This window comes from Eptesicus fuscus, chromosome 4, assembly GCF_027574615.1.
Source record: "Eptesicus fuscus isolate TK198812 chromosome 4, DD_ASM_mEF_20220401, whole genome shotgun sequence".
NCBI classification, from domain to species: domain Eukaryota; kingdom Metazoa; phylum Chordata; class Mammalia; order Chiroptera; family Vespertilionidae; genus Eptesicus; species Eptesicus fuscus.
The window spans coordinates 73,119,868-73,146,890 of NC_072476.1; the positions used below are offsets into that span (position 1 = coordinate 73,119,868).

At 39.2% G+C, this 27,023-nt stretch overlaps 1 protein-coding gene across 2 annotated transcripts in view; it reads left to right on the forward strand.

Moving 5' to 3' along the window:
* The window catches only part of CERT1 (ceramide transporter 1), a 97,198-nt gene that overhangs the window by 44,389 nt on the left and 25,786 nt on the right, over positions 1 to 27,023 (forward strand). For both annotated transcript variants that reach the window (XM_054715166.1, XM_054715167.1), the window contains exons 6-11: positions 58 to 196; positions 7,856 to 7,939; positions 12,899 to 13,056; positions 15,820 to 15,912; positions 21,502 to 21,588; positions 26,785 to 26,877. In XM_054715166.1, coding sequence (XP_054571141.1) covers positions 58 to 196; positions 7,856 to 7,939; positions 12,899 to 13,056; positions 15,820 to 15,912; positions 21,502 to 21,588; positions 26,785 to 26,877 — 654 coding nt within the window. The remainder of the gene's footprint in view (positions 1 to 57; positions 197 to 7,855; positions 7,940 to 12,898; positions 13,057 to 15,819; positions 15,913 to 21,501; positions 21,589 to 26,784; positions 26,878 to 27,023) is intronic.

Below are 27,023 nucleotides of genomic sequence, written 5' to 3' on the forward strand. Positions count from 1 at the left end.
ATTACAGTTTTGTTCATTTGGATTACATCCACCACCCCCTTTTTTTGTGTTTTGCAGAAAGGCCACAGTTTACGTGAGAAATTGGCTGAAATGGAAACCTTTAGAGATATCCTATGTAGACAAGTTGATACTCTACAGAAGTACTTTGATGCCTGTGCTGATGCTGTCTCCAAGGATGAACTTCAAAGGGATAAAGGTTAATTAGGCTATTACCACTATTTTTACTTGGAGAATGAATGGATATAAAGCCTCTTGATCTTAAAGGGTAATGTCTTTAACTGATAAAGGTAATTAATAGTCATTTTTGCTGCAAACCCCCAATGTAACAGATTTCCGTGTCTATATAACTTGTATACTTTAATAACACATCTTAATGATTCTGATCATTCATACATACTAGATTCCACTGAAGATTTTTAAATGATTTTTAAGTTCTTTATTAAAAAATAGTGTCTGTCATCTTAGTAATATGGGGCTTTTTATATGATTATGTCTAATATATTTACCCTATGATGAGTCTTAGCGATAGGCATATGTTTATGTTAAATCCTCCAGTCTGGAATCAATTGATCTCTTTCTCCTTCTCTTTTTTTCCTCCTTCCTCCCTGTCTTTCTCTTTTCATCTTCCTCTCACTCTTCATCACTCTCCCTTCTCTGGCCTCTGTTTTAGAGAAAGCAATAATTGAGCTATATATACATTTAAAAATAATTTATAGTGAGCTTTGTAAGAGCTATGATCTTCAGTTAACTTATAATGTGAGTTTTGAACTTTTCCTTTGTTACTGCTGAAGATATTACTGATGTCAACATCTGTTCTTCAGTTTTTCTCTTATTTGCTGTGAAGGCAAATTATTGCTAAATAGTACTACTTTTATTCACAGAATAAGTTGCTTGACATGGTTTCATTTCTTGATCTTATTAAAATGTGTTTTATCGGAGTTCAAATTCTTTTGTCTTCTCTGTTCTTTATCTCCTTTGTTTGCTTTTTAGATATAATTGTTATTTTAGTGGCTACTTTAGTTTATAGTATGCACATTTAATTTATTACCATATATCTTCAAGTAATATACCTCAAATACTCTAAGGAAACTTTTTCCTGGAATCCTCTTAGTTGGTTCTTTCCGTGACCTCTATAGTTCCCTCATTTGTATGTGCTATCAGTACTCTGCTGAATATTCAAGGGGACTCTTCTTTCAATTTCCTGGGTTCTCTCTCTATACAGCTGTCTCCTTTCTAGTATTCTCTCATGTGAACTCTAGTTGCCTTTGTCTGTCTGGACTCAGCTCCATTTCTGCACCTCAGAGAGTCTACTGGGCTTCTCCTGGGTTCCTCCTTACTCTACAGCTTGGAATCTCTCCCAAGGCAGTAAGTTGGATACTCATAGAGTTCAGATCATTTGCTCCTTGCCACTTTTAGGTGATCATCAGTTTTTTTCATATAAAATGTTTTATCAGATCTTTTTTTGCCAAATATACAATGTTCTTGAAAACCATTGTTTCATATATTTTGTCCAGGTTTTAATTTCATGCTAGAGGGTAAATTCAGTTCCTTTATTCTGTCTTGGCCAGAAGCAGAAGGCCATATCTTCTTAAAATTTAGACAAAATAAGTAGCCTTGACGTTTTTTATATTTGATACACTTTTAAGTTTTTGTTTCTTTAACATTGGATGCTTATTTCCCAAAAATAAAGGTAGTTGAGCTATTTCTCCTTCATCAAAAAAAATATATATACATATACATATATACACCGAGTGGCCAGATTATATAAAATATATATATATTAGAGGCCCGGTACATGGGTGGGGTCTGGCCAGCCTGGCCAGGGGGAGGGGACATGGGCAGTTGGCCGGCCTGCCTGCTGGTCGAACTCCTGGTCGAGGGGACAATTTGCATATTAGCCTTTTATTATATAAGATATACACTGAGTTGCCAGATTATTATGCATTCAGAGATCATAATAATATGGCCACTCAGTGTATATATGTAATAGTCCCTCAGTATGCACAGGGGATTGGTTCTACGACCCCCCTCCCCATCCAGCTGATACATAATCAGCAGATGTCCAAGCTCCTCATATAAAATGGACTAATATTTGCATATAACCTACACACATCCTCCCATATACTTTAAATCATCTCTAGATTACTTATAATACCTAATCCAATGTAAATGCTATGTAAATAGTTGTTATAATGTATTGTTTAGGGAATAATGACAAGGGGTAAAATAAAGTATGTTCACATTCAGTACAGATGCCACTATTGTAGGCCTAGCAACAAAGTACATGTCAGCAACGATGTAACTTTTTTCAATTATTTTCAGTCCACGGTTAGTTGAATACACAAATACAGAAAGCTGACTGTATATAGCCTTTTTATCAAATTAAACATTACCCATCAACTTTTATTTGCTTGAAAATATCCCTTTAAACTAAATCAGTATATATCTGAATTGGATTCCTTGTTTATTTTTATTTTACCCTTTTTTTTTTTAAGAGAGTGGAAGGGAGGGGAAGAGACTGAGAAACATCGATGTGAGAGAGACTTGGACATCTGCTGATTATGGTATCAGCCAGGGGTTCATCAAGTGGTTGCCTCCCACACACACCCTTACCAGGGCCAGGGATTGAACCTGCAACTGAGGTATGTGCCCTTGACTGGGAATCAAATCTGGGACTCTTCAATCTACAGGCCAGCACTCTATCCACTGGTCCAAACCAGCTAGGGTTCCTTACTTATTTTTAAACTAGAGGCCCGATACACAAAATTCATCCAAGGGGCTCAGCCCTCATAGCCCCAGCTTCATCCGGAAGGTCGTCCTGAAGGTCATCTGGAAGGACGTCTGAAAGGTCGTTCAGCTGTCCGGTCTAATTAGCATATTATGCTTTTATTATTATAGATGATACACATCAAAAGTATATACCATTTGAAAGACAAAAGTGATAGCGAGAGAAATAGAAGTTGGGCTGCAGTTATAACCAGGTTGTATAGAAGAGTTGAAAAATGATTTTAAACATTCATTTTTAATAAATAACAACAGTGGTAGACTATTGCATTAGTTTGCTAGGGCTGCTATTATGAAGTACCACAGACTGGGTGGCTTAAACAACAGAAATTAATTTTCTTACAGTTCTGGAAGCTGGAAGTCTGAGATCAAGTTGTTGGCAAGGTTAGTTTCCTCTGAGGGCCATGAGGGAAGGATCTGTTGGAGTCCTCTCTCCTTGGCTTATAGATGTTCGTCTTCTCCCTGGGTCTTTGTATCATATTTCTTCTGTGTCCAAATTTCTTCCTCTAATAAAGACATCAGTCATATTGAATCAGGGCCTACCCTAATGATCTCATTTTAACTTGATTACGTCCATAAAGTCACTGTCTCCAGATACGTTCACATTCTGAGCTATGGGGGAGTTAGGACTTTGACATAGGGATTTTAGGGGTACACAATTCTGCCTATAACAATTGTTTTTTCTATAATTGCTCTTTTTAGAAATATTGACAGTTTTAAGAATACATGTTGGATAAAAGTAAAATAAGGACATGGACCTTAGTTTTCTATTTTGATTGTAGATCAGAGATGCTGACCTATGTCTTAGGGATCTCTATGGGTGCACTTTCATTAAATTATCAAAATCAAGTGTGTGAATTTTAAGAATTACTGTTCTTCAGTAAATGTGTCATTGAAATGGTAATAGCAAATTCTGTTTTAGGTGATCATCAGTTTTTTTCATATAAAATGTTTTATCAGAATTGCTAGTAAGGCAATCTTAACCTTGACCTCCACCACTCCCACCATTCTTCAGTAAGATTTAAATAACCCTTTAGGTCTTATGTACTCTGGGATTTCAGAAGTTGAAGACACATTATCTTTAACTGAAACATACTTCTTGATTGTAAAATAAGACATATGTACCACATTAAAGGAAATACTCTATTCATTGAGGAAACATTTCTTCATATCTGTTTCCTCAACTGTAAAATAGATGTTATGTTCTGCACATATAATTGTGACAATTAAAATAAGAATTATATATGTTAGCACTGTGCTTAACAGCAAAAAAACAAATAGCTGGTATTATTAATGTAATTTGGGTTATTGCAGGGATATAGAAAGCAGGAATATGTAATATCCAGAGATGGAATTTAGCATAATCAGTTTGTGTTGGTAAGGGAAACCGATCTGATTGAGATAGGGGATTTATATTAGAACAGTGGTTTCAATCCATGTCTGATATCCCTTAAGGGTGCCTCAAGAATGGACAAAGGATTATTTGGTTGGAAAAGAAAGGGGAAAGGCCAGTCTTTAGCCAGAGAGGCTCTTGTTTTCATCAGTTTTATATATTGAGTATTGGGCTCGAAAAACAAGGTTGAAAATCCCTGTTTGGTGGTACAGCTATCGGGTAGTTAGGGATATGAAAGTGAATCTTCAGTAATCCAAACAAGATACTAATGATATAAGTGAAGTGCATGCCTTTCAGTGTTTAACCAAAGTAGTTTGACTTTAATTAAAAAATGGTCTGCTGCTTGCATCTATAGACGCTTATGGGGTACAGATGGTTAAGAGCAGTCAATCAGAGTAGTATTGAGTCAAGATCAGGATGGGAATCTTGTCTGATGATGAGTACTGATTTTAAAACATAGCAGTGTGCTGTTAATGAATTTCTAGAATTGATCATATTTATAAATGATTGATGAGACAACAATGATCCACAGAATCTGGGCATTTGATTAATCTTGGGATTTAGGTGTCTACAGAGGCTTCATTATGGATATTGAAATCTATAGGAATGATGGACTAGGAAAAAACAGTGTCAGATATTGGTATCAGTTAGCTGAATAGTAGGTGTTAGGTAATAGCAGTTTATGGTTTAAAAAAGTTGTTATAGATGAGTAGCAAAATTTTGAAGTGATGAACTAGCCCAATAATTAGAAAAAATGAAATAGCCCACTAGTTAGAAATGGCAATCCTAATACATAAAAACCCAGGGTTTGTAACGACCGAAGGCTCAACTGAACACCAGAAGTCAGTCCTGCAGTCAGTGCTGGGTTGCCGGGATGACCCAGCACTGACTGCCAAGGTGCTATGGATCAGGCCCAGAGAGAGAGGCCGGGTCTGATTCGCAGCCTCCGTGGCAGCTGTTGATCAGCTGTTGCCTCTCTCTGTCTCTCCGGGCTTTGCCAGCAGCTGCGCCTCTGTTTCTCTCCGGACCTCCACGGGGCGATCAGCCCCGCCTCTCTGATTAGGCCCGGAGATAGTCCCAGAGACACTGACTGGCATAGAAATCAACCAATCAGAACCAAATTTGGGTGAATTGTGAGGAGCGCCAATGGCCTAAGAGGCTGAGCTTTTGACTGGCATATCAGAACCAAATCTGGGTGAATTGTGAGGAGCCATGGCTGCCTAGAAGGCGGAGCTTTTGAAGCTGACTGGCATAGAAACCAACCAAAAAGAACCAAATTGGACAGCAGGGGAGGGCCACTGGGGGCAAGATCAGGCCATCAACGGAGGGCCATAGGGGGCAAGATCAGGCCGGCAGAGGAGGGCAGTTAGGGGCGATCAGGCAGGCAGGCAGGAAGGGAATAAGGAACAGTAATGGGCTTTGCATCTATTGGAAAGATAGCTAAAATGGATGAGATACTCCTTGTAAAGAGATAAAATCAAGAAGTACAACAGTTTAGAATGAAGATTCTTTCTGTAAAAAGAGTGTTTCTCAAAAGATAATACAATGAAGAAGCCTTATTAAGAGCACTTGATAGAAAGCAGAAAATAAGGTTGGGGGCTGAGGTTTAGAAAGAGTGAAATATATAGCCTGGTGTGGCTTAGTGGTTGCGGGTTGACCTATGAACCAGGAGGTCACAGTACTAAGTATACCAGTTAATAATGGCGGATTTTGTAATCAAAGAAAACACGATAATTTCAAGAGAAACATCCATCGTAATGTCCATCGCTAGCTACACATTTCCCCCATCTTTCAGGTAATTTGTGGATACCGTCCCAATAGAACTTCTCTTATTTTGAGGCAAACCATTCAAAGACCCAATTTTCCACTTCTTCGTACGTTTTGAAGTGCTGTTCAGAAAGTGCATGTGCCATCGATCGGGACAAGTGGTTATCTGAAGGAGCAAAGTCTGGTGAATACAGACGGTGGGTTAATACTTCCCAGGCAAGATCTTTTAACATGTCTTTAACTAGTTTTGAAGTGTGTGATGGTGCATTATCATGAAGCAAAATTACTTTGCCGTGTCTTCTGGCAAATTCTGGTCGTTTCACGATCAAAGCGTGGTTCAAATTGATAATTTGTTGTCACTAGTGATCAGTATTAATAGTTTCACCTGGTTTTAGAAGCTCATAATACACCACACCTTCCTGATCCCACCAAAAGCAGAGCATTGTCTTCTTTCCGAAGCTATTTGGCCTTGCAGTCGATGTTGATGGTTGACCTGGATCAACCCATGATTTTGTGCATTTGGGATTCTCAAAATAAATTCTCTTTTCATCGCCAGTCACAATTCGATGCAAAAAATACTTTCTTTCGTGCCGTTAAAGCAACATTTTACTGATGACTTTTCGGTTTTCCATTTGTCTTTCATTCAGTTGATGTGGCACCCATTTTCCTTCTTTTAAAATCTTTCCCATTGCTTGTAAATGATCGGAAATTGTTTGTTGAGCAACATTTAATCTTTCTGCAAGTTGTTTTGGAGTTTGACATGCATCTTCATCCAATAATGCTTGTAATTGTTGGTCTTCAAACTTTGGACATTCTTTGTCTTTCACATCAAAATCATCACTTTTAAAGCGTTTAAGCAAGTGTTCACTTGTATCTTGAGATGGAGCATGTTCACCATAAGCTTTCCAAAGTATACGATAACTTTTTCTTCAAAATAAAGTAATGAATTAAAACTTCCTTCAAATGCTCTTTTTTTGGCACGAAATTCGACATTTTTAAGCATAAAAATATCTATGATGTTAACACCTTCAGCAAATTTGACATGAAGTTTAAAGCTTGCTGTCAATACCACAAAATAGCATACATATTAAATTGCATATATATCAACATATGTGTAACTCCATCTATTGAAAAAATCCGCATTATTAACTGGTACACCTAGTATCATTCCAGGCCAGGGCACATGTCTGTGTTTCAGGCTCTATCCCCAGTAGGGGGCATGCAGGAGGCAGCTGATCATTGATTCTCATCATTGATGTTTCTCTTTCTCCTTCTCCCTTCCTCTCTGAAATCAATAAAATACATTAAAACGAAAAAAAAACAACAGTGGAATATATAGTGCAAAAGGTTAAAGTATGTTAGGCAGTAAAAAAAAAAAAAGAATAGAACAAAGAGATAAACAGAGGGGAACACAGGATTTTGTTCTTTATAGAATTGGATAAGTTAAAAGGATTTCTAGGCACAGACACTGGGATGAATGAAAATCGATAATCACACCTGTAAATTATTATATTTTTCCTGCATGTTTAGAAATGGTAAATTTAGGAACTCCCAGAAGCAAGCTAAGGCATTTTCTGCATGGAAGTTTTTCTTTTACAGTCCTGCTCAGCCATTATAGGTTTCTGATGGAATTATGAAATTGCCCCAAGGTAGGTAGGAAGACTAAAGGGCAAAATAACTCATATCTTAATAACTCATCCCTTACACAAATGAGAATGGGTACAGTTTTTATAATTATTAACATCTACAGCATATTTGTTGGGCATACTTTGATAAGCACTGAAAATACAAAAATGAATTAAATCTTGCACTCAAGAGAATCCAGAATGTATTGACTCAATTGAACCTAAGAATAAATTGGTTAATTTCTATTTTCTTTCATCCTAATATCCTTAAATATATTTTATTTAGTGGTAGAAGATGATGAAGATGACTTTCCTACAACACGTTCTGATGGAGACTTCTTGCATAATACCAATGGCAATAAGGAAAAATGTAAGTAATACATTTTCCTCCCTCGGCTGGATAAAGTACACTTTCTAAAGTTATATAATCATTAACTATATAACTAGAATAATTATCTAAATGACTTTTTGGCTATTTTTTTGTTTTGTTTTATTTTGTTAATCCTCACCTGAGGGTATTCTTTTTATGGGGTTTTAGAGAAAGTGGAAGGGAAAGGTGGAGGGGGGAGGAGAGAGAGAGTGAAAAACATCTCTGTGAGAGAGACACATCAGTTGGTTGCCCCAACTGTGGCTAGGGATAGAACTTGCAACCCTGGTATGGGTCTTTGACAGGGAATCAGACTTAAACCAGAGTCTTAAGTGAGTAATTTTTAAAAAATAAATGAAAGTTGCTTGAGAAAAAAGATACATTCTTACATTAAATAATAATGGCTCCTAATTATCTAACAAAGACTCATTCCAAATTCCAGACAATGGCCCACTTATTGCAGTGTTATTTGGTAGAATCAGTTTCTAGAACTGAAAATGTTGCTTGGGGTGGAGGGGAAACTCCCTTTTTTCCCCTCCACTTGATAAACGTATTGAAAAGCATATAATCAGTGTTATTAAAAGAAAATTATTGTAATAGCTCTGATTTCACAGCACAATTGTTTATAGACCAGGAACAAAGTGGTTTATTTCATATACCAGTTTATTAATTGGTCCTTTTTTTACTTAGAACTAGGGGCCCAGTGCACGAACTTGTGCACCTTGAAAGGAACTGTGGGCTGCGAGGCTGCAGTGGGCCCAGGGGCAGGCCTCGGCCCATCCTCCACGCCTCCACCTGGCCCCTCCCACCACGGCCCCTGGTCCCCTGTCTGCCAGCAGCCCCACTCCCGCTGCAGCTGCTCCCATGAGCTGATGGCACTGGCCCCACTCTCACCTGCTGTCAGCATGGAGCAATTGGGGCCAGCAGCAGCAGCGTGTGTGCGGCGTGGCCAGCACCATTAGCAGGTGCAGGTGGCGGCTGCTGCCCCAATTGCCCCTCAGGAGCAGGGGGAGGTGGAGAAGCGCTCAGGGGCAATCAGAGCCGGCAGCCACTGCTTGCACCCGCTGACAGTGCTGAGTGATTGGGACCAGTGCCAGGAGCAGGCAGTGGGTACTGGCAGTGGGTGTGAGCAGCGGCTCTGGCGCTGGCAATGGGTGTGAGTGACAGCTGCTGGCTCTGATTGCCCCTGAGGAGCAGGGGGAGGTGGAGAAGCTCTGAGGGGCAATCGGGGCTGGCAGCAGGTGCGAGCGGCAGCTCCAGTGCTGGCAGTGGGTGTGGTTGGGGCTGGTGCCGACAGCAGGTGCGAGTGCCCGGTGGGATCATGGTGCCTGGGAGCAAAGAATTTTCAGTAACCACCAGAGGCTCACCCCAATGACAGCGACTGGTGCCCCACCATACCTGCTTCACCATCCCATCGCGCCGGTGCCCGCCATGTTCCTTGCTCTGCTGCCTGCTACCAATGCCTGCCATATTCCACACGTGCCTCCTGATGGTCAGCGCATGTCATAGCAACCGGTTGTTTCACTGTTCGGTCTATTTGCATATTAGCCTTTTATTATATAGGATGGCTGACTCATTAGATGGAATTCTGAATTGTTCATTAGAAACCTCTGTTTTGTGACAGTTATCAACCTAAAGGGCATTATGCTAAGAGAACTAAGCTAAAAACAAATGCCATGTGGCATCACTCATATGTAGAATCTAAAACACCAGAAACCTGTGATTAATAGTCAGTGTTCCTATTTTGACATGTCCTAATAAAAAGCTAGAGTGGATTCCTAAAATTTTTTAAAGTTACAAATAAGCCTTTGTGGAAAAAAAATAAGTTAAATCTAATTGTGCTCATTTTTGTTGAAGTTATGAAAGACTATGAAATAATCTATAGCTGTATCATGTTTTCAGATAATTTTTTAAAACTGTTGTATGGATGGCCCTGGCTGGTTTGGCTCATTGGTTGGATCATTGGCCTGTGGAATGAAGAGTCTTGGGTTCGATTACGGTCAGGGGCACATACCTCAGTTGCAGGCTTGGTCCCTGGTCCTGATAGAGCATCTGCAGGAGGCAACCAATTGATGTGCCTCTCTGACATCAATGTTTCTTTCTCTGTATCTCTCCCTTCCTCCCTCCACTCTCTCTAAAAATCAATGGAAAAAGTATCCTCAGGTGAGGATTAACACACAAACGAAAAACCCACCAAAAAAAAACAACTTTTATATGCATGGGAATAATTTTCTATTTCAAATATCATATGAGAATATTCCATCTGAATATTGGCACTAAAATGTAACGTTTCTCTCCCCCCCTTTTCCTTCTTATTTCTTAGTTTCATCATGGCTCTCTACTTTTTCCTTATAACCTAGCTCCCTCCCAATTTTGCAAAATACTAGCTTATAAAGTTTCCTTATAACTTTGGACTACATTGTTGAACCTTATTGAATCATCTATATTTATGTATTTTTATGAAATTAAACGTTTAATTTGGGAAGGTTTTTTCCCCAGTTACATTTTAATTTCACAATGAATAATCTGCTTAAATATTTTGTTTGCAAATTGGAAAAATTACTGAAAGTAGTTGTAAAACTCACAGATCTAGTCTTCCATTCCACATATACTCAACTACCATGCCTACATTCTGCAAAGGAGAATGGAAGCTTATTTCCTGTAGAAATTGAACTAAAGAGTTATAGATTCAGGAATACCCAGCACAGCAAAAGATGGGTGTATCAGTCTATCAAAGTGATTAAGTGGAAATGTACCTATTGATTATTGAAATCTAAGAGTATCACTATTCTGCTTATCTCCAAGAAATCTGGTAGCCAGGGCTAAAGGTAAGTTTACATATTGAAAGATGCCATCCCCAGCTCCCTTCTCTAACACTGTTTGCCGAGTGCCTATCAACCAGACAAATATTTTCAGATACAAAGTTAAACTCTGGAGACATTTGAGTGGGCATAGAGAAAGACCTATAAATAGAGATTTTCAAGGGTCCATCATGAAAAAGCTGTCTCGCTACCACGTCACCCTTTGATGAATTCTACTTAGTTAAAATAAACTGCTATTGCATACAGGGTTTAAAAGCCATAACTCTTTAATGTAAACAGATGGCTAGACCTCCAGACATTAAGGAAAGCCCCCAACATCTCTTTTTTGAAGAGAGCCCTGAAACCAAGCAATGGAAGATAGGGCTGCTGCTGTCATTTAGAGAAATATCCTATACAAGCTTGTCTGCATACTTTTTAAAATAATGAGTCACATTTTCAGTATACTTGTGGAAGTCACTGTTTAAAAAAATTTCTTCCTTAGGGTTAATGGAAATTAACTTTTGTTAATCATCATAGGTGGAAAGTAAGTAGAACATGTAATCTTTAAATCTGATACTATTGATCATAGTTCGGGATTAGACTATATAAATCATCTCTTAAATACTGACAGGGTCTTGGTGCTAGGATTCCAGAAACATTGGCTACAAGATAATGGAATCTTCAAATAATTATAATGTGTCTCATCATTAAGGCCATCATTAAGGATTAGGTCTAAATCACATATTGTAATATTGAGTATGCTAAAGTCTTAAAAAGTTAGAACTAGCTAGTAAACAGTGAACATTACAAAAACAGGATTTTACGGAGGGTGTAGAATAGAGCAAGAGTAAAACTTCCAACGATTCTAACCTGAAAAGAAAGGCAATTAAAGTAATTTGCCTTTAGATTAGACCAGAGGAGAAGTTTTTGGATAAGCAAACACCTTCCTTAGTTAAAGACCTCAGGAGTTCTGGGTCATGGTGGAAGCACTGTTCCCTAAATGTTCAGTGAACAAATTTCTTATTTACTTCTAATGCAAATTTTCTTGTTATATTCTATATCATCTTAATTTATGTTTCTAGAGACAAAGAGAAGATTTTTATGAGAATTTAAGGGTCAATCCATCAAAAAGATACAACAGTTATACACATAATTGCATGTAACAATAAGCCACAAAATATATGAAACAAAAACTATGCAAATTGAAAAGAGAAAAAAAGACAATTCAGTATTAATAGTTTGAGACATCAATATCCTTTTATTATATAGGACTAGAGGCCTGGTGCATGTATTTGTGCACTGGTGGGGTCCCTCAGCCTGGCCTGCACCCTCTTGCAATCCGGGACCCCTTGGGGGATGTTGGACTGCCGGTTTCGGCCCGAGAGATGTAGTAGTGCGTGAAGCACGGGCAGCTGGCGAGGAGCCTGAGCCCAGGCCAGGCGCCACGCGCTCCCGCTCATCCTGGCCCTGCTGCACCTGCCGCTGCCTGGTAGTCCTGAGAGGCTCACGCTGCTACAGCTGTGCTCACCAACCTTTGGAGCCCCGCATCTGGTGCCTATCGGTCAGCTGAGCGGCGCTCCCACTGTGGGAGCACACTGACCACCGGGGGCAACTCCTGTGTTGAGCTTTTAGCGACCAGTCAAATGGTCGACCAGTCACTTAGGGTTTTATATATATTCTCCTACTACTTTATTCATTAAATGCAGCACAGCAAATAGATTTCAGGAAATAGAATCCAGAAAAAAGGACTTGAAAGTACATATGCTGCCACAAGCTTCTTTGCTGATAGAGTATGGATGGAAATTTTTAAATGTTGACCAACAAGAAGGAAATTATATTCTGAAAGCCTGCTCTGATTTGCTAGGGTTTCGTTTGTTTGTTTGTTACTTTATATTTTAGAGAGAGGAAGGGGAGAGAGAGAAACATCATTGATCAGTTGCCTCTTGCAGATGCCCCAACCAGGGATCAAATCTGCAACCTGAGTATATACCCTGACTGGAAATAGAATCTGCACTTTTTGGTATGTGGCACAACACTCCAACCAACTAAGTCACACTGGCCAGGGCTGATTTGCTAGTTTTCTAAACAAGTTTTAATTTTAAAATTGTGAAGAATTATTTTTCCATTAGGAAGATTTTCAGTGGAAAACTTTCTTTTTTAGTATTTCCACAGGTAACACCGAAAGGAATTAACGGTATAGACTTTAAAGGGGAGGCAATAACTTTTAAAGCAACTACTGCTGGAATCCTTGCTACACTTTCTCATTGTATTGAACTAATGGTAAAACGTGAGGACAGCTGGCAAAAGAGAATGGATAAGGTAAGACTAGTTTTCTTTCTGTTGAATAATCATTTCATTTAAGTTTTATATATGGATTGAATATTTAAACCAAACTAACTTCTTAGGGAAAAATGCATTGGGGTTGATAGAAGTAGCAGGTGGTACTTCTGAAACTTTGCGGGCATCTTAACCTCATTTTCCTAATGAGATTCATCAGTTAAGTATTCAGTAACTGTACAATATGCATTCTTGATTAATAACATTTTTGTAATAACAGCAATGCTTTGCAATGGAAGTGATGAGCCATTTAAAATTACCCAGCTTTATTGTATGACATATGAAACTGTATTTAAGCTTTATAAACTAACTTAAACACCAATTTATAAAGTTAAATATTAACTTATTGCATTTATAACCATGTGTATTTTCCAAGGTCATTGTGATATTATTCAGCATACATTATATTGTTCCTTAAACGTTGGCTTACTATTCACCTTTTATGACCTTTGTTTAAATTGCTACACTGATAATATTAAAATATGAATATTTAGCCCTAACCGGCGTGGCTCAGTGGATAGAGCATCAGCCTGCGGACTGAGGGGTCCCGGGTTGATTCCGGTCAAGGGCATGTGCCTTGGTTGCGGGCACATCCCCAGTGGGGAGTGTGCAGGAGGCAGCTGATCGATGTTTCTCTCTCATTGATGTTTCTAACTCTCTATCACTCTCCCTTCCTCTCTGTAAAAAATCAATAAAATACATTTTAAAAAAATAATAAATAAATAAATAAAATATGAATATTTAGTTTCTAGTGTAATGTATGGCTTAGTGAATTTGTTTAGTAGGAATAATTCTGTTTATAATTCAACATCAATGAAATAGTAAAATGTTAGAACCCAAATATGCCACCATTTTATAGAAGAGGAACTGTGGCCCCTAGACTTGTCCAAAGGTGTTAAGTAGCAGAATTAGAAGAATTTTACTATTTTCTATATTTCAGCTCTGGATACTAGGCTAGAAATCAGTCAGAATCTTTAGTTGTTGTTGTTGTTTTATGTGTGTTGGGGGGAGAGGGTTGTTAATCCTCACCTGAGGATATTTTTCCCATTTATTAATTTTTTTTGAGTGAGTGGAAGGGAGGGGGAGAGACAGAGAGAGAGAAACATTGATATGAGAGAGACACATTGATTGGTTGTGAGCCTGAAGCCGAGGCCTATGACCGGAAGAGAACCTGGGACCCTTCAGTCCAAGGGCTGATGCTCTAACCACAGAGCCAAACTGGCTAGGGCCAGTCAGAATCTTCTTAATCAGTGAATCATATTGCTTGTAGAATTTGAAGGTGTTATCAATTTAAAGCAGGACATTAGGAAAGCATTGTCAACACTGATGTAATGGCAGAATGGCCATAGGATTTGAATATCACTGTGTATTTAAAACGGTCCCCATGTTTAGGCAAAAAGAGAATTGTTCAGAATTCTCAAGTGAAGTAGCCATATTGACTGACAAAATATGTATCTTTTAAAAACAGGCAATAAAAACATCCATTTAAGGTATACAGCCATTTCATTATTATTCAGGAGTCAAACTGTTCTATATTAAAAGATTTCAACTCTATACCAATGTGGATCAAATTGAATTTTTAGAAGATTCCCTGTGCACACAAAAATAATGTATTGAGAAAACAGGACAACCCCTTAAATCTATTAGACTAATGGTTCAAGAGACTCATTCAACTCATCTAGACTAGTTTATTTAAAACTTTTTTCTTTAGTCTCTTTAACCTTCACTAAGGAATCATCATCTTCATTCAGATCTAACCACACTGCCTAAAAATATTCATTTAAGATGTTTGCTTACATTAGTAGACTCACATATGTGTAATTTCGCTTGCTTTGTCACTTTTCCCTAAGTCTTTTTACTATTGCTGTGCTGTGTGGTTTGGTTTTGTTCATTTTTTAAGATATGTTAATGTATATAGTGAAGTACACTAATCTTAAGTGTACTGCTTGATGATTTTTGTACATTTGTATATACCCCTATAACCCCCAGTCAGATCAACATGCAGAAAGAACTTTTATAGCACAAGCTTCCTTCATTCTCTTACCACCACCACCACCTCAAGAGGTGACCACAATTCTAATTTACATGATCATAGATTAGTTTTATATGTTCATGAACATGATAAATGAAATCATACAGTATACACTCTTGTGTCTGTTTTTTTTCCCCCTTAACATGACTTGAGATTTATTCATGTTGTTACATCTAGTGGTAGTTTATTCTTTTTTATTATTGTACTAGAGGCCCGGTGCAAGAAATTCATGCAGGGAGGGTGGCCTCAGCCCAGCCTGCACCCTCGGGGGATGTCCGACTGCTGATCCCCAGGATCTGGCCTAAACCGGCAGTCAGACATCCCTCTCACAATCCGGGACCGCTGGCTCCTAACAACGCACCTGCCTGCCTGCCTGATCGTCCCTAACTCCCTCTGCCTGCTGGCCTGGTCGCCCCTAACTGCCCCCCCCCCCCCCGCCGGCCTGGTCACCTCTCACTGCCCCTCCTTCTGGCCTTGTCTTCCCTAACTGGCCCCCTGCCAGCCTAGTCACCCCCAACTGCCCCCTCTGCTGGCCTGGTCGCCCCTCACTGCCCCCTCCACCCCCCGCTGGCCTGGTCACCCCTCACTGCTCCCCTCTCTGCTCCCCTCCCTCCCTTCCCCCCCGTTGCTCTTCACCCTTGTCAGCACATAATATTGTCAGTTTTGGGTGGATGTTTTATTTTGATTTTTCACTTGCTTTCTTTTGAAAATAGGAAATGGAGAAAAGAAGAAGAGCAGAGGAAGCATACAAAAATGCCATGATAGAACTTAAGAAAAAATCCCACTTTGGAGGACCTGATTATGAGGTATGGAGTTACATTTTGATCTTAGAAAGGAAAACACATAGGCATGCCTATCACAAAAGTGATTAATTTTTAAATTATACTTTTGTAACCTTTAAAGGTTCTAAATATATAATTTTTCTATGTTTATTTTAATTAAATGTGTATACCATAATATATAAATGCTAGGCTTACTTTGAAATAGAATTTTTGGTATTGCCTACAAAGTTTAGTATAGGCTTTAAAAGGCTTATTTATTATGCCTGTCCACGGTATAAGACAAGTATTCATCTCCCCTGTGAAGATAATTTTTAATGTTATCTTCTAACTCACTTTTTTAAATAAAAGCAACTTATTGAGGGAAAACCTGAATACTTTATACAGACAAAAGATTTTAGTTTGTGCAATATACTATGATGTCTTATCCACAGTAGAGCATAAACTATTATAATTACCTTGCCTTTATGTTTGGAATGTGTGAAACTAACTTCTTTCCTCATTTTTTTTATTGAGCAGTTAATAAAATCTTTCCACATACATGCATAATTAACATTTTATAAGCTATTTTTTGTCATGTTTTTATAGAAAAATATATAATAAATATACACTGAGTGGCCAGATTATTATGATCTCTGAACACATAATAATCTGGCCACTCAGTGTAGACTGACCACAGAGTTGGGATTTTAACATAAGGTTTTTCCATGTATAAGAACTGCATTGTGAGCCCTAACCGGTTTGGCTCAGTGGATAGAGCGTCGGCCTTTGGACTCAAGGGTCCCAGATTCGATTCCGGTCAAGGGCATGTTCCTGGGTTGCGGGCACATCCCCAGTAGGGAGTGTGCAGGAGGCAGCTGATCGATGTTTCTAACTCTCTATCCCTCTCCCTTCCTCTCTGTAAAAAATCAACAAAATATATTTTTTTAAAAAAGAAGAAAAAGAACTGCATTGTAGGTAGTTAGAAAGAAGCAGAGGACTTACTAGCCAGAGGCTGGGGGCCACTATCTCCTGGTCCCTTGACATATCAAGATTTGCAAGCTTTCCATTATACATAAGTACACTGAGTGGCCAGATTATTATGCGTTCAGAGATCATAATAATCTGGCCACTCAGTGTATATATGGTAATTGTCATTAACATTGTTGATATTCCTGAAATGAGCATTTTTTTAATTACTTTTTTATCCTCACTTGAGGATATGTTTTTGGGTGTTTGGTGTTTTTGTTTTTGTGGGTTTTTTTTAGTTTTTATTGATTTTTAGATAGAGAGGAAGGGGAGAGAGAGAACATCCATCGGTTGACTCCCATACATGCCCCAACAGGGGATCAAACCCACAACCTAGGTATGTGCCCAGACTGGGAATTGAACCCACAGTCTTTTCGTGTGCAGGTCGATGCTCCAATCAACTAAGCCAATCAGCCAGGGTAAAATGAATATTTTTTAAATGGAGTGGCAAGGAGTACCATTGAGATAGAGATAGGATGATAAAATAGTTATAGTTAGCCCGGTTGGTATGCTTCAATGGTTGAGCATCAACCCATGAACCAGGAGGTCACAGTGGTTCAATTCCCAGTCAGTGCACATGCCCAGGTTGCAGGCTCAGTCCCAGGTGGGCGGCATGCAGGGGGCAGCCGATCAATGATTCTCTCTCATTGATGTTTCTATCTCTCCCCCTCTCCCTTCTTCTTTCTGAAGTCAATAAAAAATACATATATTTTAAAATAATCATAATTAGACTATATTTAAAGAAATAGAAGAAAAAAATCTTGCCATTTTTATTCTAGAGCTGATATTGACTATTATGTTGGAACTGATTGAGAAATAAAGGAGCCTTTACTAACTATATTTAATGTTGGAATTGATTTAAAAAAAAAACTCAGCTGCTATTGACTAAATATTTTTTTATGTTGGAATTGATTTCCAAATGTGGAAATCCATGATGATGAGACTTGAGCTGTAATATTTTTTTAATTATTAAGCTGTCAATTCATTTCTTCTAGAATATATAAAAATTATATAATTATTCTCTGGGGTTTTAATAAGCTACATTACTGAAATATAAGCTATTACAATTATAATTTTTACTCTGATGCTAAGCATATTGTTTTGCCATTTTAGGTTACCTTTTTTTTTATATTATAAATAAAATAAATGTTTCTTATAGGAAGATTAGAGAAAATACACAAAAAGCCCGTGTTTTTAATTTAACAATATATGGTACTAATTTATTTCCTTCCAGCAATGTATAAATATAGATATACTCGAGGCCCAGTGCATGCACGTGTAGGGTCCCCTAGGCCTAACCTGCCATCCAGGCCATATCCACTGCCCCGCAAAGCCTAGCACGCTCCGCGGACACTGCTAGCAGCCTGCTCCCCGCTTTTGATGGCAGGGGATCCGCCTTTCGAAAGGCCTGGTGCACCAGCGGACAGCCAGCCAGCTCCCCCGCTTTCGCTCCCCGCTTTTGATGGTCCACAGCAGGATGTGGGCTCACTGCCCCAGAGGCCCCTTCTGTGCCGCAGCACAGCCATGGCACAGACGCTGAGCTCACGCCGCCACTGGCGACGCGAGCTCAGCGTCCCGCCAGCCCAATCGGCCACCCCGGCCATCCCGAGTCCCGCCCCCTGCACCTCCTGCTGGCCCAATCGTGGGCGTAGCGGAGTGATGGTAATTTACATATTACCCTTTTATTATGTAGGATACTTCCACTTCTGTCAACACAGTTTTCTTTTAGGGAATGAGCGGGGTGAAGGAAAGAGAGGCCTTGTGCTAGGTATATGTGTTTACTAGTTTCAAATCTAAAAATTTTGTTTTATTTATTGATGTGATTGATTTAGGCTTTTCTAAAAAAATGTTTATTGGTCACTTAAAATTTGCTATATAAAAGTTTTATGCTTTTATGTAATCTCTCAGTCTTTCTATATACTTATCTCTACATTTGGTGTCATGTTTAAAAAAGCATTCTGTACCTCAAATAATTATCTGTATTTTCTTTTTTAACGATCTTTTCTAAATATATCACTAATATACCTGGATTTTTAAAAATTATGGTATAATATAGGAATCTTTTATTCTAATGGTGTTGTTGAATAAACCATTCTTTTCTACTCCTGTACTGCCCTCTTTTAATGAAGAACATGGTTAAGGGTACTTCAGCCTTTTCTCACCAACTCCTTGTGGTATGAAATTAAATATGCAATTTTTAAATAAACAAGGGCCTATTTTTATGTTTTCCCCCTTCCTTTTAGAGTCTTGAACCATCTATATTGTGTCAGTACTATGCTTGCATGGATTTTAAAACGACAGTAATTCAAAATGTGACTTTATTTTGGTTCTTATTCAACATTTATGATGTTTTAATTATTGAACAAAGTTTAAATGTTTCTGTCATCTATAGCCTCAGAAATTACTTAATAGTCCTACATCCATTCCTTAAGACTTACTATAGCACAAGGCACTGTGCTAGGTATAGGGTGGGGTGAGATTGCAAGGAAGAAGGCAGACAAGGATCCTGCCTGAAGGCCCCTCCTGAGTATATATTAATGGTAATATAGACTAGGTAACAGGCAAATAGAAGAATATATATTATAAGCACTTTTAACAGTGGTGGGCATGGCTTCCTAAAGGAAATAGCATCTTAGCTGAAACCTTAAGAATAAGTAGGTTGAGTAGATGTCAACCAGGCAAATAACCTAGAAAGAGTGTTGCTTATAAGGGCTTAGAAGAAAGAAAACATGTGGAGGCCCAAAGCAAAAGAAAGCATTTTGTCCCAGAGTAACTTATCAATGGAGCAGGGAGCCTATTGAGAGGAAGGAGGGATAAAAAGGTCTGAGAACAGTACAGATCCTCAGGAATGGGTTTTAAGCAAATTGGGTTTTCAGGTTTACAGTTTAGAAAAATTATTCTTGCTTCTTGCAGTGAGGATTCAAGTTGAGAGTGGATTCAAGTTGAGAGTTGTGACAGGGACTTGGGAGATTTTTTTCAGTATAGCAGATAAGAATTGAATATAGTCTAAATTAGATTGGGTAGGACAGTAGAAATAGATGTGGACAAATGAGATATTTGGAAAGTGGAATTGAAGGGTGTGGTGATTGAATGAAGGAAATGGGAGGAATCCAAGGGAGAGAGAGAAAACAATGATGAAAGAGAATCATTGATCAGCTGCCTCCTGCACACTCCCCACTGGGGATCAAGCCCACAACCCGAGCATGTGCCCTTGACTGGAATCAAACCTGGGACCCTTCAGTTCCCAGGCCGACGCTCTATCCACTGAGCCAAACCAGCTAGGGCTAAAAACTTATTTTTTTAAAAAAAATTTAGGGAACCTTAAACCTAAGTGTACCTTTTCAGCCTCTACTTTTACCACAATGTAAAGCCATTATTCAACTTACAGTCCACTTATTTATTCCATCACAGCAGGAACATACCTTGTTTGTTTCCATTTTGCTATTGTTCTTTTACACTTTTATCTTCTGATACAGCTGAGGTTCTCTTTGCATGAGAATCACTTGGAGAACTAATTAAACATGCATATTCTCAGCTCCACCCAAGACCTGCAGAGAAGTAATTTCTGTGTATGAGGTCCTGGGTATTTTCATTTTAACAAGTTCAGGCAATTGAGAACCACTGCTCTGCCATCTAACCAGGCTCTCAAGCATCAGCTAGCTCAATTTTTCTTTCTCCATGAACTACTTGTATTTGCTTAGGAAGATCCCCCTCAGTACCCTATCTGTACTGCTCATTGCCTGTAGATCTGCAACTTTGTACTTACCTTTCTTCAATTTTATATTGTTTCTGTCACCAAGTATTCAAGTTATAAGTACTCAACTCTGTCACTGTAGCAGGCATAGACAGTGCATATGAATGAACAAGAAAGATTGTATTCCAATAAAACTTTATTTAGCTTTATGTAATTCCAACATGTCATGAAATATTGTTATTCATTCCATTTCCCCCAACCATTTAAAAAATGAAATTCTAAGCTTAAAGGCCATACAAAAGTAAACAGTGGACTGGATTTGGCCTATGGGCCATATAGTTCACCAATCTCTTACTCTAGATTATTGCCCTAATATAATATTGGTCAATATACAGTAAATATATGAGTACTGAATGATTGAATTGTTATACTCATAATTCTACACAAAAGATACGTTACTCATTTTATATAATACTAGAGGCCGGTTGCAATAGGCCTTCCTTCCCCTGGCTTCCGGCACCGGTTTTCCTCCAGGACCCGGGACCCAGGCCTTCCCTCTGGCCACCTGTAGCTCCCTCCGCCCTTCGCCCCCGGTCCTTACCCTCATAGCAGGCGTCCCGCCCGGCCACTGCGTGCCTCATACGTGCTGCCCAGAGGCCTGGAGCAGCTGGGGGGTGGGGCCGCCATCTTTTTGGGTTAATTTGCATACTTACTCCTGATTGGCTGGTGGGCATAGCAAAGTGATGGTCAATTTGCATGTTTCTCTTTTATTAGTGTAGATTACTTAGTGTACTAACTGGTTCATAAATGTTTGTTGAATCACTTTTCAACTTTTCCCTAGAGTTAATGCCAGAGTTATCAGTGTTCTACTTTCTTAAACCAGCTTTTTTTTTTTCTTCTGTGTGTTCAAATAGGAAGGTCCAAATAGTCTGATTAATGAAGAAGAGTTCTTTGATGCTGTTGAAGCTGCTCTTGACAGACAAGATAAAATAGAAGAACAGGTATATCTGTCACTAAAAATTTAACACTAGGTATTTCTTGATGTATGTTATTTTATATAAATAGAATTTGAAAACTGTGAAACTGATAACCTAGAAAATGAACTGTGTCTGCATTGAGTCACAAATGTAGGAGAATCTTTATGTCACTTCTTCCATTGATCAATTTCCAAGCAATGGAAAGGAGACCAATGATAGTTTAAAGAAAGCATGCATAATTAACTTGAAGTTAAATTAAAATAGTCTGCCTATTGCCCTTGAAATATCCAACTTTATCATGATCCTGTTAATATTAAGCATATATTTACTCTGAGTAAAACAGTCTCTTTGAACTTCTTTTTACCACCAAGTGCCATATAAATTCAAAGGGAAGATTACAAAGAATCTATTTTTCTTCCATTGGTACCATTCAGTTTTTATTATTAACTCCTTTATTGCTTTCCTTAACCTTCAATTGCTTCCTCACTTTTAACTTTGCTCAGTGTTTTATAATCATTAAATTCACAGCAGTTATGCCCAGCTTCTCTTGTGGAAGTGGAACTAAGCATATTTTAAATCCTTTAACTCTTAATTTCAAGATTAATTTGATCCCTTGCCTTCATATCTGCAAAAATGCAGTTGCCATGTATTACCACTAGATGGTACTTAAGGTGAATTTTAGTTACTTTCCCAGGACTTGAAGCATCTTACAAATAAATGATATGTGTATCAGTTGTACACTACAGATTTACTTGTGTAAAAAAGTTGGCATGTTCATTCCCTACCATTGCTAAGGCAGTCATGGCTATTATGTCCATTTATTAGTCTATCTACTTGAAGGTAAATCACCTGTAATAGTGGCTGCTTTTCATGTTCATTTTTCATTATGCTACACAGCACTCAAATGACTTTGAATTTTGGATGCCAAAAGTATTACCCAAAACAGTATCATTGTGTTTGTTTTTTGCGGAGGTTTTTTTCACCTTCACTGTTTTGTGTGTGTGTGTGTGTGTGTGTGTGTGTGTGTGTGTGTGTGTGTGCTGTTTTTTGTTTTTGTTTTAATCTAATATGTGTTATCATGGAAGAGTAGTGAACTGAGGTCATGACAACTTTGTTTTAGTCTTAGTTTTGCCACTGGCTAACTATGAAGCTATAAACCTATCACTTAAATTTTCTGGGCCTTGGTTTCCTGATCTGTGAAACAAGGGGTTAGACAAGATGACTCAAATCATACCTATGGCTCTAAAATCCTACTCTTCGAAGTATCAACACATTGGTTGAGTTGGGGTTGAAGAGAATCAATGAAAGCTTCTATAAGCTTTAGAGAAAAGAAATATTCATGGGACTATCAACTCATTTCATTTCAAACTATTTTTGGTACTCCGATAGATCCTCTACAAAACAAGCATTAAACAGAACCATGACTTTCCTTGCCTAATAACTAGGCATGTCATTATGACAGATGATTACAGTATGCTAATACTATAGAGGAGTAAGCATCCGTAATCCATGAAATCAGTTCCAAAGGTTCAGATCATTTTCCTCATTGTATGATTAGATATTACACAGGTCCCTCAACAACACAACCACTACATAGGTAGTCTTCAGTGACACAGTTTTGAGTTTACATTATTTGTTTTACATTATTTGCCAGCATAAGGAAAGGCATACAAAAAGTGGTGAGAAATGAGTTCTTTGCCGTTTGTGTTCAGATCGTATTGAATAGAAATAACCAGTTGTTTTTTACATAGTTAGAAAATAAGCACACAAAACAGCAAAGTTTCTGGTACATTACATTTAATAGATATTTATTGAATAAGTGAGAAGAAACTAGGGAAGCTGAGGAGGAAGAAAGAGGTTAAGTGGCAGCTTAACAGGAATGAAATGATTAGATGGAAGACAAAATGAATACCTTTATGGAAAGGAGGCAAAGATAGACATGACGTGTTTTGGAATGTGACTAAAGCAAACACTGATATTGATTCAAATGATACAGCCCTGCAGGAGCCTTATGAGGTGGAATGATTTGAATAATTTGGGCAGAGTTTGGATAAGAAAATCAGCAATATTCAATTAAGATTGATTTATGGTAAATGATGTCATGTTGGCATTTGAGAGTCCGACTAGGAGCAAAATAAAAAAAATAATCCCTGGGCTAAGTTAATAACTGTAGGGTCCAAAAGAAGAGATTGAATTGGGACACATAAAGGAAATATCAGAGTAGTTTCATGATTCAAATATTTCTAAGTGTTGCCAGCAAAACAGCAACAGTTATTAGATTGGTATAATCCAAGTATGTCAAACTCAAAGGCTAGCACAGGCCAAATAAACAAGAATTAAGTTTATATGTGGGCTGCAAAAAAACAAAAGCTTCAATTTTCATAGAAACGTAGGTTTATTTCAATAGAGACATGCTGAATACAAAGGGCTGAAATAAATGAGTAATCATTAACATAAAATAATAGAACATTTTAATAAAAATTAATATTTTTTCTTGAACATTAACTTACCACCACTGAATAACTCCACAAATTAATAAGTATAACGCAAATAAACCTATTTTTCTTGTTCTCTGAAAACAAGATATTTCCCGTTGTGCACACCAAACAAGTCAGTGCAAGACTAATGATGTGGCAATTGGCTACTAAAATATTAGCTTGCTAGTATTAGTGGAGAGAAATGGTGTGCCTGTGCGTAAGACATGTAAGGGAAATGAATGCAACACGATTATAGTAATCAGTCATTAGTGAACATTGTAGTTTGTTATTAATAACTAGTTACCTGGTGCACAAATTCATACTCATCGAAAGGAAATTAATTAGAAGAAAGATTCATGTGGTAAACATTTATTTTTAAACTAGAGGCCCAGTGCACGAAATTTGTGCATGGGTAGGGTCCCTAGACTTGGCCAGCAATCAGGGCTTATCTGTGGGGCAGCTGGCAGGGCGATCAGGGGGTTCCCCCGCTGGCACCCTCCTTGGCTGGCCTGGAGCCTACGGGCTGGGGGCAGCTCCTGCATTGAGCATCTGCCCCCTGGTGGTCAGTGCGCATCACAGTGACTGATCGTTCCGCCGTTCGGTCAATTTGCATATTAGGCTTTTATTATATAGGACTAGAGGCCTGGTGTGTGTCCCTCAGTCCAGCCTGCACTGTCGCCAATCTGGGACCCCTCAAGGGATGTCCAACTTCCCGTTTAGGCCCGATCCCGGTGGCATAAGGCCTAAACGGGCAGTCAGACATCCCTCTCACAATCCAGGACTGCTGGCTCCCAACCGCTCGCCTGCCTGATTGCCCCTAACCACTTCTGCCTGCCAGCCTGATCACCCCCTAACTACTCCCCTGCCAGCCTGACCGACGCCTAACTGCTCCCCTGCTGGCCCAATTGCCCCTAACTACCTTCCCTTGCTGGCCTGGTCTCCCCTGCCGGCCTAGTTGCCCCTAACTGTCCTCCCCTGCAGGCCTGGTCGCCCCCAATTGCCCTCCTCTGCCAGGCCGGTCACCCCTAACTGCCCTCCCCTGCAGGCCTGATTACCCCAAACTGCCCTCTCCTGCCAGCCATCTTGTGTCCACATGGGGGCAGCCATCTTGTGTGTTGGAGTGATGGTCAATTTGCATATTACCTCTATTATATAGGATAGGATTGCCAGTGCCTGTCATATGTACCGGCCAGTTGGTCACGTGCAATTGGCACCAGCGAGAGCTTTATATATATCGTGCATGCACTAGTCAACGTTGTGCATCATGTACCAGATGGTCGGTCGGTCACTTAGCCTTTTATATATATAGATAGAGGCCCAGTGCACGGATTCGTGCACCGGTGGGGTCCCTTGGCCTGGCCTGCAGGGATCGGGCCAAAATCGGCTCTCTGACATCCTGAGGGGTCCCAGATTGTGAGAGAGCAGTTCTCAGGTGACGTACCCCGGAACCAGGCTTTCTCCTCTCTGGTTGCGGGTGCATCACCCTGGAACCGCAACTGCCAAGTCACTGCAGTTCAGCAGCTCCTGCATTGAGCATCTGCCCCCTGGTGATCATTGCGCATCATAGCTACCAGAAGGTTGGCCGGTCACTTAGGCTTTTTAGCCTTTTATAAATATAGATTATGTATAATAGGATATTGTAAAAATTAAGTTACAAAATTTTTATTAAAACATTTCTTACATACGGTTATATTGGCTGGGTCGCAAAAATATTCATTGTGGGCCACATGCAGCCTCTTGGCTGCGAGTTTGGCATGTTTGGTGTAGTTAGACCATACCTCAGTTCAGCAACCTCGGTTCTTGAGTCCTCACTATTTGAGTTCTGCCTAAGAAAGAATTCAGAGCTGAGACTCAAACACAAGCAAAAGTTTATTTAGGAAGCCACAGAGCTAGAAGTGAGTCAGAAGAAATGGGCTCAGGAAACAAGTTACAGAGGCAAAAGAAGACCCTTGAAGATTATGAAAAAAGAGGCAAGGAAGACGTGCCTGAGGGTGGGGAACAACATGGGTGTGCTCCATACAGAAAGCAACAGCTAGTTTATCAGCCTGGAGGGTATTTGTCTGGGGGTTTCAGGGAGGATCCCAGTAGAATATTCATCAGCTTTACAGATCTGTCCTTTCAGGGTTGTAATCTCCAGTGATTGGTCAGCACCAGGGCAGGGAGTCATTAGTCAATGCAGCTGGTCCTGATGTCAGCCATAGCATGGCTTGTCTGGTTTTGCTGCTTTTCTGGGCCTGGAACTGAAGCACAACTGAGGCCTAGATGTCATCCCTATTTTAATCTAAACTGTCTCTGTGGTCAACAGACCCGAGGCTTTGTTCCTAAGATTATTTGATGTGGGTCAGAACCTCATTGTCCTGGAGCTTAATCCTTAAGGAAGAAATCATGCAAGGGCTTGTATGGGAGTCTTATGAGGCTCTTCTCCTGTCCCCTCGTTCTCTCCCCCTCTAAGGGGGTCTAACCCACATGACTGGTGATATGCTCCCGAGAGGAAAGGTTACCCTGGGGATGGAGGTCCTTGTTTTCCCCATAGCTAGGCACCTGAGGCTTTTTGCTCTGGTGACCTTCTGTATTTAGCCTGTCATCTTGCTCTGCTCATGTCTGTCTAACTGCCTACTACATAAGTACTAAAGTGTTCAGTAATTAAATGTTGATAGTTTCAGGTTATAGGTTATATTAACCATTCTTTAGCTGCAAAATACACTTAAAAGCCTTCGCATCTTAACATTATATGTTTTCTTAGTCACAGAGCGAAAAGGTCAGGTTACATTGGCCTACATCCATGCCATCTGGAGATGCCTTTTCTTCTGTGGGGACTCATAGATTTGTCCAAAAGGTAAGCCTAATGTCAGAGTTTACTGAAAGTATATGTTGTATTGTTCTTCAGTGTTAATGGAACTATTTTGTTGTATAAGTTTTTCTCCCTTTTCTTGAACTTAAGTAATGAGATTTTTTTTGTATTACATGTTTTCTTCCATATGC